The sequence below is a fragment of the Staurois parvus genome, unplaced genomic scaffold, assembly GCF_062004578.1.
Source record: "Staurois parvus isolate SC_StPar_1 unplaced genomic scaffold, SC_StPar_1.0 ptg001829l, whole genome shotgun sequence".
Classification (NCBI taxonomy): domain Eukaryota; kingdom Metazoa; phylum Chordata; class Amphibia; order Anura; family Ranidae; genus Staurois; species Staurois parvus.
In genome coordinates, this window is record NW_028319625.1 from 4078 (window position 1) to 18946 (window position 14869).

The 14869-nt window shown below is 48.7% G+C and overlaps 1 protein-coding gene across 1 annotated transcript in view; it reads right to left on the bottom strand.

Annotated features, from left to right (window-relative positions):
• Positions 1–247: 247 nt before the first annotated feature.
• The window catches only part of LOC149434125 (transcriptional repressor scratch 1-like), a 28003-nt gene continuing 13381 nt past the window's right edge, over positions 248–14869 (bottom strand). Inside the window, exon 2 of the mRNA XM_089664076.1 lies at positions 248–7698. Within this exon, the coding sequence (XP_089520202.1) occupies positions 6974–7698 (725 nt within the window). The 3' untranslated portion in view covers positions 248–6973. The remainder of the gene's footprint in view (positions 7699–14869) is intronic.

A 14869-nucleotide genomic window follows, 5' to 3' on the forward strand; every position in this document is an offset into this window, starting at 1 on the left:
GCAGTACCTGATTACTCAGAATCGCCACATCTCCTAGAAACAGCATGCATTAATCTGTGATTATTAATATCATCATTATTATTATTGCTTTACGTTAAGTATAGGATTCCTTGCAGGAATATATTGCAACTAAGCTCTAACATTTGGCAGAAACCCCCCAAAAACCCTACAAAATTGGCATAGATTCAAAACTCTGGCATGCAAAACCCCACAAAATAACGTGACATGGATCGAAAATCCCCAAATCCATGTTCAGTCCCTAAGTTTGTTTATTTTTTTTTGTCAAGTCATTTCTGTTTTTTTTACCATGTGACCATTTCATTTTTTGCCTAAATTTAAAAATGTTCTGAACAAAAAAGTGACTTATGCTTTGGCATAGTTATAGAATACTGGGGAAGTCCATTAAATGTAACCCAGACCTACAACTGGTCAACGCCTGAGGCCACCATCCACCATCCACCTAGAGTGTTGGACAGCCACTGACCTTTCATATCCAATAGTGGTTAGCCCCTAGGGCCACCACTGACCTAGAGCATTGGACAGTGATTTGCCTTCAACACAGGCCAACTCCTGAGGTTACCATCTACCTATAGTACTGGTCAGTCACTGACCTTTCACATTCAACACTGGTCATCCCCTGAGACCACCACCCACCTACAGTACTGGTCAGCCACTGGCATTTCATATCCAATACTGGCTAGCCCCTAAGGCCACCATCCAGCTAGAGTGTTTCTCAGCCACTGACCTTCAATACAGGTCAACCCCTGAGGTTACCATCTACCTACAGTACTGGTCAGTCACTGACCTTTCACATCCAACACTGGTCATTCCCTAAGACCACCCCCCATCTACAGTACTGGTCAGTGACTGACCTTTCACATCTAATACTGGTCAGCCCCAAAGACCACCACCCCCCTACAGTATTGGTCAACCACTGTCTGTCAACACAGGCCAACTCCTGAGGTTACCATCTACCTATAGTACTGGTCAGTCACTAACCTTTCACATCCAACACTGGTCATCCCCTGAGACCACCACCCACCTACAGTACTGGTCAGCCACTGGCATTTCATATCAAATACTGGCTAGCCCCTAAGACCACCATCCAACTAGAGTGTTGGTCAGCCACTGACCTTCATCACAGACCAACTCCTGAGGTTACCATCTACCTACATACTGGCCAGTCACTGACCTTTCACATCCAACACTGGTCATTCCCTGAGACCACCCCCCACCTACAGTACTGGCTAGTCACTGACCTTTCACATCTAATTCTGGTCAGCCCCTAAGGCCACCACCCACCGACAGTATTGGTCAACCACTGTCCGTCAACAACTCCTGAGGTTACCATCTACTTATAGTACTGGTCAGTCACTGACATTTCATGTCTAATACTGGCTAGCCCCTAAGGCCACCATCCAACTAGAGTGTTTCTCAGCCACTGACCTTCAATACAGGTCAACCCCTGAGGTTACCATCTACCTACAGTACTGGTCAGTCACTGACCTTTCACATCCAACACTGGTCATTCCCTAAGACCACCCCCCATCTACAGTACTGGTCAGTGACTGACCTTTCACATCTAATACTGGTCAGCCCCAAAGACCACCACCCCCCTACAGTATTGGTCAACCACTGTCTGTCAACACAGGCCAACTCCTGAGGTTACCATCTACCTATAGTACTGGTCAGTCACTAACCTTTCACATCCAACACTGGTCATCCCCTGAGACCACCACCCACCTACAGTACTGGTCAGCCACTGGCATTTCATATCAAATACTGGCTAGCCCCTAAGACCACCATCCAACTAGAGTGTTGGTCAGCCACTGACCTTCATCACAGACCAACTCCTGAGGTTACCATCTACCTACATACTGGCCAGTCACTGACCTTTCACATCCAACACTGGTCATTCCCTGAGACCACCCCCCACCTACAGTACTGGCTAGTCACTGACCTTTCACATCTAATTCTGGTCAGCCCCTAAGGCCACCACCCACCGACAGTATTGGTCAACCACTGTCCGTCAACAACTCCTGAGGTTACCATCTACTTATAGTACTGGTCAGTCACTGACATTTCATGTCTAATACTGGCTAGCCCCTAAGGCCACCATCCAACTAGAGTGTTTCTCAGCCACTGACCTTCAACACAGGCCAACTCCTGAGGTTACCATGTACCTATAGTACTGGTCATTCACTGGCCTTTCACGTCCAATACTGTTCAGCCCCCAAGACCACCACCCACCTACAGTATTGGTCAGTGACTTACCTTCTACACAGGTGAACTCCTGAGGCTATCATCTACCTACCGTATTGGTCAGTCACTGGACTTTCACGTCCAATATTGATCAGCGACTAAGGCCACCGCCAACCTACAGTATTGGACAGCCAGTGACTGTCAACACAGGCCAACCTTTGAGGTTACCATCTACCTACAGTACTGGTTAGTCACTGACCTTTCACATCCAATACAGGTCAACTCCTTTAAATTATGACCCATCTAGAATATTGATTAGTTGCTCACCTCCAGGTCTCCCACACTGGTTAACCTCAGTGGTCACATTCATCTACAGTACTTGTCAATCACTTACTCTACACAGCCAGTACTTGTCAGCCCCTGAGGACACCCTATCTATAATATTAGTAGGTCACTGACCCCCAAACTTCAAATACTGCTCAACCCCTGAAGTCACCCTCTACCCAGAGCACTGGTCAGCCATTGACTTTCTACTCAGGTCAACCTCTGAGGTTACCACCTACCTACAGCACTGGTCGGTTGTTGATGTTTCACATCCAATACCGATTAGCCTCTAAGACCACCACCCACCTAGAGTATGGACCTCATGCGTAGGTCAATTCCTGATGTTACCATCCTCTTAAAGTAATGTCCAGTAACTGACCTGCCACTTCCAATACTTGCTAACCCCTAGGACCTCCACCCACCTAGACTACTGGACAGTCACTGATTACAAGAACTCCTATACAGGTTGACCCCTGAGGTCACCACCTATCTAGAATATTGATCAGTTGCTGACCTCCATGCTTTAACTCCAATAGTCACAGTCACCTACAGTACTGTAATTGACCTCTACACATTCAATACCCACCAGCCCCTGATGACACCCTCTTTGCAGAATATTGGTAAGTCACTGACCTCCAGATGTCAAATACTGGTCCACCCTAAAGCTCACCATCTACCTAGAATATTGATCAATCACTGACTTCCATACCTCCACTTCCGGTCAGATTCTATATTTAAATTTGGTTAGTCACTGCCCAAAACTGTAGGTGTGGTCAATGATACATGTATATGCAAAATAGACTGATCCCCATATCTGCAAACATGGCTAATCCCTGCACCCCCCCCCCCCATAACTATAATAATGGCCTTTCTAGACCTGTAAATCACTGGTGTCCTCCACACCTGCCCAGACACTCCCCACCCCTGCTGTCTTCCAACACTGCAGTATGGGTTCGTCATTGGTCTCTGCAGATCTGCAGTACTGGTCAATACCACATTCCTTCAACGATGGTCCATCATTGACAGACTGACCTATAATACCTACAAGATGTTCAAAGAGATTAAGCTAGGTAGATGCTGACTGTTTTACTGACATATATAGTTCTGGTCAACAACAGTCTTTAAATCCCAATGACGCTCCAGATCTGCAGACTCTAACACTGATAAGTCATGACCTCAAAGCCTAACCAAACGCTGGCCCAAGGACTGATGTTCAAGACTTCCGTCTGCATCAGATATGACCCCCCACAGCAAGCAGCATGTTAAAGACTAAAAGAAAGGACTGGGAGCCAAGAAAACATCTGGTCACCATGCTATTGATATGACTATGGATGGCAAGGATTGATATGTTATTATTGCAAATGGAACGTAACCTACTTGCTGCCACTCGCATGCAATCCTGTGATATTTGGAAATTGTCTGCTGTGCATGCAATGTAGACTGAGGTCAACCCTTTCAAAACACTAGGAATGGAATTGTGAGAGGTGCAGGAGGAGACAAATCCCTGATGCAATATAGCCTTATCTTGACTGTACCATTCCCATGATCCACTGACTTCTTCTGCATTGCACCTCTGTCTGGATGGAGAAATGGTCACGTGACTCAGCACTGAGGCCATCTGGAAACTGTCTCTCTATACAAGCAGAGGAGGTAAGCAATGGAAGCCATCATCACTAGGAATGAATTAGGGCTGCTTGGATTGGTGATGTAACTGCTTCATTGTGAGAGGTAGCCATGACCCTACGAAGGTGGGATGGTGGGATGGAGGTGACAGATTGTCTGTGTGGAGGTAGAGGATTGCCATGGAGCAGGTGGAGGATTGTCTTGGTGGAAGTAGAAGAAATGAACATGGTGGAGCTTGGAGGTAGACTGATATGAAAGATGAGCAGGCTTGTAAAATTCGAGGTAGACCGACACCAAGGAAATCCATGGTGCTCCTGACGTAATGAAACCAACATCTTCATTTATTGGTAAAAGGATGTAGTGCTGCATTCCGGGGTCAGGCTTTGGATGGGATCCCAATTATCCCCAAACACCAGGATTGTTGTCAAATGCAGAAAAATGAGACATTTTACCAACAAACAAGGATTTCTGCTCAAGCGTATCTGAACCCAAGAACAAAAATGTGATAAGCTGAAGCTTAGTAGTGCTTAGAGGTGGCTTTTGTTCCTTTATTTTCTCCTGGTGATCCTGCCAGTAACACACCTCCCATCGTAGGATGACAGCAATCAATCTGTATCTATGGAGGAAGCCATAATGGTCACCCAGGCTGAACTCTCAATGCGTCTGCCTTTGTTCATCTCCATTACATGGGGTGTGGGGAGATTAGTGGTTTACAGAAGGAAGATAACATTGCTTGTGCTTTGAGTTCGGCTCACAGGAAATGATAAAGACGCAACATTTCTGGCAGGATCAACTGCTATTATTTGTATTGGCTGAAGTAAAAAGGAAAATGAATGCAGCCACCACATCTAAGCACTGGTAAGTGGCAAGTAGGACATTTTTGATCTTTGGTTTAGTTGTGATTGTTCTGTGACCCTTACAGACTGTGATCATGAGTACTGGTCAGAAATGAGGGTTCTACATTTGGCTTGCAGTCACCTCTCAGAGCAGCCATTCTCAACCAAGGTTCAGTGGAACCCCAGGGTTCCTCCAGAGGTTGTTGGGGTTCCTTGATGTGGTTGATTGTCCTACCGTTTGATGCTGCCTGCATAGTTCCTGGACCAACACCACTTGGCAGCATGACACCAACGATCTATTAAACTGTCTGTAATGGTTTCATTATGTGTACTAACCACTAATGCTCCCGTTGAATCCCATTAAATTGGTTTTAATAAGGGTTCCTCAAGACTTGAAAATTAGGGGTTCCTCTGGAGTAAAAATGTTGAAAAAGGCTGCCTGAGAGAGTCAACCTCATGTTTCCAATTCTAAATGGAGTTATTGTGTTTTCACCAATAGAGTTCAGTGAACACAACCCCAGGGTGTAAAACATGGATACCCAACGATAGAATGGAATACATAGATTGGGTCCAATAAACTATAAAAACAAGACACCCCAAACTGTGCTGTGACATTGTTGTCCAATGGTTATTTGAGAAATGTGGGCTTCCACCAACATGACTGGGAACCTCAGCAAAGATATGGGATACAGAACCTAAAACTGTCCCTGGCAATATGTGCATCTCCACCAAGGACTTGATATACCTAGATGTACAGATATGTAAGTAGGGGCCCCAGCAATGTAATAAGAAACCAAAATGTCATGTAAAAGATTGGCAACTGGATCTCCAGACATATGGTCTCCATCATGACCTGGACTATGTGACATTTGAGCTGTTCTCCAACAAGCTATCTGGACATGGACCTCCACCAAGGACTGGAAATACTATCAAAGTCTGAGTACTCTATGTGAGTATGAATGTGACTGGGTCTCCTCCTTTCCGATGTGTGTGATAATATGTGATGAGCCAAAGATGAACCAGACTCCATAATGACTTGTAGAGTGCCAACAGCATAAGGTTACCGCTAAAAAAAACTATTGTTCAGACTTCTCGCAGATACAATCACTTAATGGGCCGACATAATGCTGCTCTAGACACGCTCCTCAATGACTAAAAACAAGGAGGTGTCTAGTGTGCGTTAAAAAAGAAATAGAATTGTATATAGTATGTACAAGACACAACTGGGCCCACGGGCCAGCGGTAGTCATGAGACTCAACCATAAAACCCCTCTGCTCCATCGCTGAGCTACAACTCCCGGAGTGAGATCCTTATTGCTCCTTAGAATCCTCCAACCTTCCGTTTTATTACTCCATATCTCGTACCACCCATTCGTCTTATTGCTGCAGGTAGCATATGTATGTTAGTTGAGATGAATGGCTTCGTCTTAATTCTACGGCACTATGTGGATGGATATCACACATAGGAAAAGAAAACATATCTGTGGAAGTAAACGCTGAGAACGCACCTCTATTCAACCCTACAAAAAGGGGGATCTTCCAGACCACCCAATGAAGGCCTCTGAGCTGCCTGTCCTCACATCCTAAAAACAGGAGTAGCACATCACACCCTACCCCGTCCCCTTCCTAGCTTCCATGACTGAGAGTTTATACTTAAAAATGATTGGATAAATGATATATAATATTAAATATTAATCATAAGGGTTCTGTGCATGACTTTGTAAAACAATTGCTCAGGATTTCTCCACACTTCACACGTGGGAAGTTTCCACCAGCCTTGGAAGAACATTTGAATAAAACCAACTCGTTTGGTGACCAGAGTGGAATAGGAGGAACGATCATCATCCAATCCACACAAAGAAGTGACAGAAGTGGGCAGCATCAGATCTTGCACGTGGCCACTGAAAGGGAAGGATGTAACGAGAAAGAAGCGACCAGAGGATGCAGTAACAATGTTGAGTGTGGAATGGTGATGACAGAAACCACCCTCAATCTTCCATTGGGCTGAGTGGAGGCACTACCCCCTTGAAGCAGGCTGACTCGTAATGTTTGTTGAGATATGACTTGAGTGCGAAGGTCTTGCTGCATCGTTTGCACTTGTAGTGTTTGAAGGCGGAGTGCGTCTGCATGTGTGCACGGAGGTTGGAGCGGTCAGCGAAGGCTTTTCCACAATGGGCGCAACCAAAGGGCTTCTCCCCGGTGTGGGATCTCATATGGCCCTGGAGAAGCCATGGTCGGCTGAAGGCTTTGCCACACGTGTCACACTTGTGCTTGAGGTCATGGGTGAGTAGATGCATGGCCATGGCCGGCATGGACACGTATACTTTGCCACAGGTGGGGCACTTCTTGGCGAGCTTACTATCCAGACTGCGATGAGTCTGCTTGTGCCTGCTTAAATTGGAAGACGTGGCGTAACTCTTCCCACACTCGTTACAGCTGTGCCTCTGTATGGAACGACCCCCGGCCAAAACCTTGCGACGTGACCGGCCATCTGTGATGAAGAAGGCATCCACTGAGTAACCCTCACTGACTGCTGCATCTCCATTGATGTAGCCCCCTGTGATCTCTGAGCGCGGGCTGTCCGGTGGTTCTGAGTCAGGAGCTCCATATTCACTCTGCACTGCTGTATAAAGGGTGTCTGGAGAGGGGACCTTAATGGCTCCATCGCTGTCCCCGTCGTATACGGAGGGGGTAATATATTCAGTGATGTAACCTGGAATAGAAAATTGAGCGAGGGTCATTCAAGCAAAACAAGTGCTACTGGACACCATTATTAGATAGATCTCCCCTCCCTCCATCCCTACTGGACACCATTATTAGATAGATCTCCCCTCCCGCCACCCTACTGGACATCATTATTAGATAGATCTCCCGTCCCGCCACCCCTACTGGACACCATTATTAGATAGATCTCCCCTCCCGCCACCCCTACTGGACACCATTATTAGATAGATCTCCCCTCCCCCACCCCTACTGGACATTATTATTAGATAGATCTCCCCTCCCCCACCCCTACTGGACATCATTGTTAGATAGATCTCCCCTCCCTCCATCCCTACTGGACACCATTATTAGATAGATCTACCCTCCCGCCACCCTACTGGACATAATTATTAGATAGATCTCCCCTCCCGCCACCCCTACTGGACACCATTATTAGATAGATCTCCCCTCCCTCCACCCCTACTGGACATCATTGTTAGATAGATCTCCCCTCCCCCACCCCTACTGGACATCATTGTTAGATAGATCTCCCCTCCCTCCACTCCTACTGGACATCATTATTAGATAGATCTCCCCTCCCGCCACCCCTACTGGACATCACTATTAGATAGATCTCCCCTCCCCCACCCCTACTGGACATTATTATTAGATAGATCTCCCCTCCCCCACCCCTACTGGACATCATTATTAGATAGATCTCCCCTCCCTCCACCCCTACTGGACACCATTATTAGATAGATCTCCCCTCCCGCCACCCTACTGGACATCATTGTTAGATAGATCTCCCCTCCCCCACCCCTACTGGACATTATTGTTAGATAGATCTCCCCTCCCGCCACCCCTACTGGACATCATTATTAGATAGATCTCCCCTCCCCCACCCCTACTGGACACCATTATTAGATAGATCTCCCCTCCCCCACCCCTACTGGACACCATTATTAGATAGATCTCCCCTCCCGCCACCCCTACTGGACATCACTATTAGATAGATCTCCCCTCCCCCACCCCTACTGGACATTATTATTAGATAGATCTCCCCTCCCCCACCCCTACTGGACATCATTGTTAGATAGATCTCCCCTCCCCCACCCCTACTGGACATCATTATTAGATAGATCTCCCCTCCCCCACCCCTACTGGACATCATTATTAGATAGATCTCCCCTCCCCCACCCCTACTGGACACCATTATTAGATAGATCTCCCCTCCCGCCACCCCTACTGGACATCATTGTTAGATAGATCTCCCCTCCCCCACCCCTACTTGACATCATTATTAGATAGATCTCCCCTCCCCCACCCCTACTGGACACCATTATTAGATAGATCTCCCCTCCCCCACCCCTACTGGACACCATTATTAGATAGATCTCCCCTCCCCCACCCCTACTGGACATCATTGTTAGATAGATCTCCCCTCCCCCACCCCTACTGGACACCATTATTAGATAGATCTCCCCTCCCCCACCCCTAGGTCCCTGGGGGGGGGGTATAAAGTTTGGTAAAGGCTGATCTGAGTTTAAATTGTTTCCAGAACAAGAAGAAACCTTCAGTGTTTGTAATTCTGCATTCTCTGCATGAAGATAAATATCCTTGTGTGTGCAGCCCCCCTCCAGCCCCCTAAATACTCACCTGAGCCCCTAAATACAGCCCCCCTCCAGCCCCTAAATACATCACCATCCAGCGATGTGTACGAGAGCCTCAGCTCTCTGGGAACACTTCTGGGGACAATAGCTTAGACAGCAACATTACCTCCCAGCCAGTGAGCCAATGAGGAGAGAGCGGGGGTGGGGCCAAGCTGCACTACGTGTGTGAATAGACACACAGAGCTGTGGCTCAGGAGCGAGCCTGTTCGGGTGCCCTCATTGCAAGCTGGTTGCTATGGGGGGCACAAGGTAGGGGCAAGGGCCAGAAGTGCCTGTGGGGGCCCCGAGAAGAGGAGGATGGAGGCTGCTCTGTACAAAACCATCACAGAACAGATACGTATGATGTGCTTTTATTAAAAACACCAAATCTTTTATATGACTTTGCACAACTACAGGGCGCAGTAACTGGAAATTCTATCTGGAATAGAGAAAGGAAGTTCTCCATTATTGGGTCCCCAAATTCTTCTCAGGACACCAATGAAGAGGCCTCCATGGGGTCCACATGTCACACCAAGGGGCTCCTTCCTTTATAACAATACTATATACAGAATGCCCGGAGGATAGAGGCCTGGTCTGTCTTGGGTGATGGTGGGCTCCATATCTCTTCCTCTGATGAGGAGAAGGAGAAGCCAAGGTTAAGGCTTTCTCTTCATGATGGAATTGAACATTTGAATTTTACGACTTCTGTTTGGAAGGAACACTTTACAGATTGTATCACCCCCTCCCCTCCTCCACCATCAACCACAACAGAGAAACAAGTCATGGGATGGGTGAGGTGTTCTCTCATAGAAGTCCTTCCAAACCCCCCTCTCTATCCTTCTCCTCCTTCGAGGCCCACTGCATCTGACTATTCTCCCCAACCCCCCTGAGGATTGCTGTAATCTATCGGCCTCCGGGACCCGTATCCCGCTTCCTTGATGATTTCTCCGCCTGGCTACCCTTCTTTCTCTCTTCCGAGCTCCCCACCATCATCCTTGGAGACTTCAATATCCCTGTCAACATCAATAACCCGGCCACATCCCAACTCCTCCACTTAACCTCCTCCTTTGCACTCACACAGTGTATACAATCCACCACCCACTCCAACGGGAACATCCTGGACCTTGTTTTCTCTCATCTCTGCGCTCCCCACAACCTCACTAACACCCCCTTCCCTCTCTCTGACCACAACCTGATTACCTTCTCTATCTCCTCGTCCTCCAACGCCTACCCCTCCAAATGTCACACTACTACCAGCCGTAACCTCCGCAACTTGAACCCTGCCCCCCTCCACTCTGCAGCTGATCAACTTTACGACAGCATCCTCCCCCTGTCCTGCCCCGTCCTGGCCACGACTGCCTACAACAACTTGCTGTCAACCGCTCTAGACTCGCTAGCGCCTTTAACCACATGAAGCTTCAGACCCCGACCGCTTCAGCCCTGGCAGACTGATCACACCAAAACTCTCAAACAACGCAGTCGTGCGCTAGAGCGCTGGAGCGACTATGGCGCAAAACCAATTAGCGTTCACCCGTTATAAAATCTGCCTTCCACACCTACACCTCCTCCCTCCATGCTGCCAAACAAGTCTACTTTCTGACCCTCATCAATACCCTCTCCTCCAATCCTCGCCAACTCTTCTCCACCTTCAACTCTCTACTCTCTCCGCCCCACCTCCACCCAGCACCTTACCGCCCACGAGATTGCCAATCACTTCAAAAACAAGATTGACACAATTCACAGGGACATCGCTGCTGCTCAGATTTCCACCCCACCTATCACCTCTCACACGGTAACCCCCTCAACACCCCTCTCCCTTATCCTCACCACTGTCCAGACCTCCACCCCACCTAACATCCCTCACACTGAAGCCCCCTCAATACTCCACCCCTTTGACCTTACTACCACTGAGAAGGTCACTAAGGTCTTCTCTGAAGCCCGCCTCACCACCTGCCCCCTCAACCCTGTCCCCTCACAACTCCTACGACCTCCCTCCTCCTCCATCCTACGCTCCCTCACCCACATCTTTAATCTCTCCCTCTCTACTGGCGCCTTCCCCTCCCCTCTGAAGCACGTGCACATCACCCCCATACTTAAAAATCTCTCCCTGGACCCCACCGATCTGAAAAACCTCAGACCCATCTCCTTGCTGCCATTTACATTCAAACTCCTTGAGCGCTTAGTCTACAATCGCCTATGCTCTCACCTCACGGACAACAACCTCCTCGATCCCCTCCATTCCGGCTTCTGTCCCCAACACTCCACCGAAACTGTCTTACTCAAACTCACCAATGACCTGCTAACTGCCTAAGCTAATGGCCACCATTCAGTGCTCCTACTCCTCGACCTCTCCGCGGCCTTCCACACAGTCGACCACCCCCTCCTCCTCAAAAAACTACACTCCCTCGGCCTCAGAGACTCTGCCCTCTCCTGGCTCTCATCCTACCTGTCACAACGCTCTTTCAGCGTTACCTATAATGCTACCACCTCCCCCTCACTCCCCCTCTCTGTTGGGGTCCCTCAAGGCTCTGTCCTCGGGCCCCTTCTCTTCTCCATCTACACCTCCTCCCTTGGCCAACTCATACACTCTCACGGCTTCAACTACCACCTCTATGCCGACGACACACAAATCTATCTCTCTACCCCTCGCCTCACCCCTTTAGTCTCCACCCCTCACCTCACCCTCTCAGTCTCCGCCCGAATCACTAGCCTACTGAGCGACATATCAGACTGGATGTCGCTCCACTTCCTCAAACTGAACCTCTCCAAAACTGAGCTCCTAGTCTTCCCCCCAACACGCACCCCCCCTTCCCCCACTGACTTCTCCATCACGTCCAACAATGCCACCATCAGGCCCGCCCTGCAGGCCAGAGTACTTGGTGTCATTCTTGACTCCAATCTATCCTTCCAGCCCCAAGTCCAGTCGCTAATGAACTCATGCAGACTCCACCTCCGCAACATCTCCATAATCCGCCCATTCCTAACCCCAGAAACCACTAAGCAGCTCATCCACTCCCTCATCATATCACGACTGGACTACTGCAACTCCCTCCTCACTGGCCTGCCTCGCCACAGGCTATCCCCACTTCAGTCCATCCTGAATACGGCAGCCAGACTCATCCACCTTACCAACCGCTTCATTTCCACCACCCCCCTCTGCCAATCCCTCCACTGGCTTCCACCCCCCTCTGCCAATCCCTCCACTGGCCTCCACTTAGTGTCCTCCACCCTCCTCTGCCAATCCCTCCACTGGCCTCCACTCAGTGTCCTCCACCCCCCTCTGCCAATCCCTCCACTGGCCTCCACTCAGTGTCTTCCACCCCCCTCTGCCAATCCCTCCACTGGCTTCCACCCCCCTCTGCCAATCCCTCCACTGGCTTCCACCCCCCTCTGCCAATCCCTCCACTGGCCTCCATTCAGTGTCCTCCATCCCTCTCTGCCAATCCCTCCACTGGCCTCCACTCAGTGTCCTCCACCCCCCTCTGCCAATCCCTCCACTGGCCTCCACTCAGTGTCCTCCACCCCCCTCTGCCAATCCCTCCACTGGCCTCCACTCAGTGTCCTCCACCCCTCTCTGCCAATCCCTCCACTGGATTCCGATTGCCTAACGGGTCAAATTGAAAATCCTAACACTGACGTACAAAGCTGTCCATAACTCTGCCCCAAACTACATCACCGACCTGATATCCAAGTACCACCCAAAACGCACACTCCGCTCCTCACAAGACCTCCTACTCTCTAGTTCCCTGGTCTCCTCCTCTCATGCCCGCCTCCAGGACTTCTCCAGGGCATCATCCATCGTCTGGAACTCCCTACCCCAATCCATCAGACTATCACCTACTCTCCTCTCCTTTAGGCGCACCCTGAAAACCCACATCTTTTCCTCCCGTACCACTATCCCCTCCCTCCTAGATTGTAAGCTCCTAGGATCAGGGCCTTCGATCCCCTCGTGTATCGCATTGTATTGGTATTGTTCTGTCACATGTTCTGTCCCCCTTTGTAATGTACAGCGCTGAGACAACTATTGGCGCTTTATAAATACTGTATAATAATAATAATAAAAGTAAATCTAAACCCAAAGAGAGAAAATGTCATATGTTGTATGGAGAAGTTTTCCCTGACCTCGAGCAATGATCTGCCACCAGTGTAGATTGGTCACTTCCAGTCCAGCCTGATTTATTATGGAGAAAAGGACAATGGGCACAGAAGACCTGAGGGTGGTGAAATCTGATGGTTTATGTCTCAGGAGACCTGAGGGTGGTGAAATCTGATGGTTTATGTCTCAGGAGACCTGAGGGTGGTGAAATCTGATGGTTTATGTCTCAGGAGACCTGAGGGTGGTGAAATCCGATGGTTTATGTCTCAGGAGACCTGAGGGTGGTGAAATTTGATGGTTTATGTCTCAGAAGACCTGAGGGTGGTGAAATCTGATGGTTTATGTCTCAGAAGACCTGAGGGTGGTGAAATCTGATGGTTTATGTCTCAGAAGACCTGAGGGTGGTGAAATCTGATGGTTTATGTCTCAGAAGACTGGAGGGTGGTGAAATCTAAAGGTTTATGTCTCAGAAGCCCTGAGGGTGGTGAAATCTGATGGTTTATGTCTCAAAAGCCCTGAGGGTGGTGAAATCTGATGATTTATGTTTCATGAGACCTTCCAGATCCTTCCAGAGAGACTGGAATAGTTTTAAAGCTTAGTCTGTGGTTTCAGTCTGCAGAATGGTTAAAGAGATATACTTCCTATGTCCACCTAAAGATAGAAGAACCAGCTTGATGGAAGAGATCGAGGTCATGTCACCGAAGAAAGGACCACCTTCCCTTTGGGGTCCCTAAAACTGGGAACCATCTGAGGATAGTGAAGTCTGATGGTTTATGTCTCTGGAGACCTGAGGGTCATAAAGTCTGATGGTTCATGTCTCTGAAGACCTGAGGGTGGTGAAGTCTGATAGTTTGTATTTCAGAAGACCTGAGGGTGGTGAAGTCTGATGGTTCATGTCTGTGGAGACCTGAGGGTTGTGAAGGCTAATGGTTTGTGCCTCAGGAGGCCTGAGGATGGTGAAGTCTGATGATTCCTGTTTCTGGAGACCTGAGGGTGGTGAAGTCTGATGTTTCATGTCTCTGGAGACCTTATGGTGGTGAAGTCTAATAGTTTGTGTCTCAGTAGACCTGAGGGCTGTGAAGTCTAATGGTTTGTGTCTCAGGAGACCTGAGGGCTGTGAAGTCTAATGGTTTGTATCTCAGTAGACCTGAGGGTGGTGAAGTCTAATGGCTTGTGTCTCAGGAGACCTGAGGGCAGTGAAGTCTAATGGTTTGTGTCTCAGGAGACCTGAGGGTGGTGAAATCTAATGGTTTGTGTCTCAGGAGACCTGTGGTTGGTGAAGTCTGATGATTCCTGTTTCTGGAGACTTGAGGGTGGTAAAGTCTGATGTTTCGTGTCTCAGGAGACCTGAGAGGGGTGAAGTCTGATGATTCCTGTTTCTGGAGACCTGAGGGTGGTGAAGTCTGATGGTTCATGTCTGTGGAGACCTGAGGGTG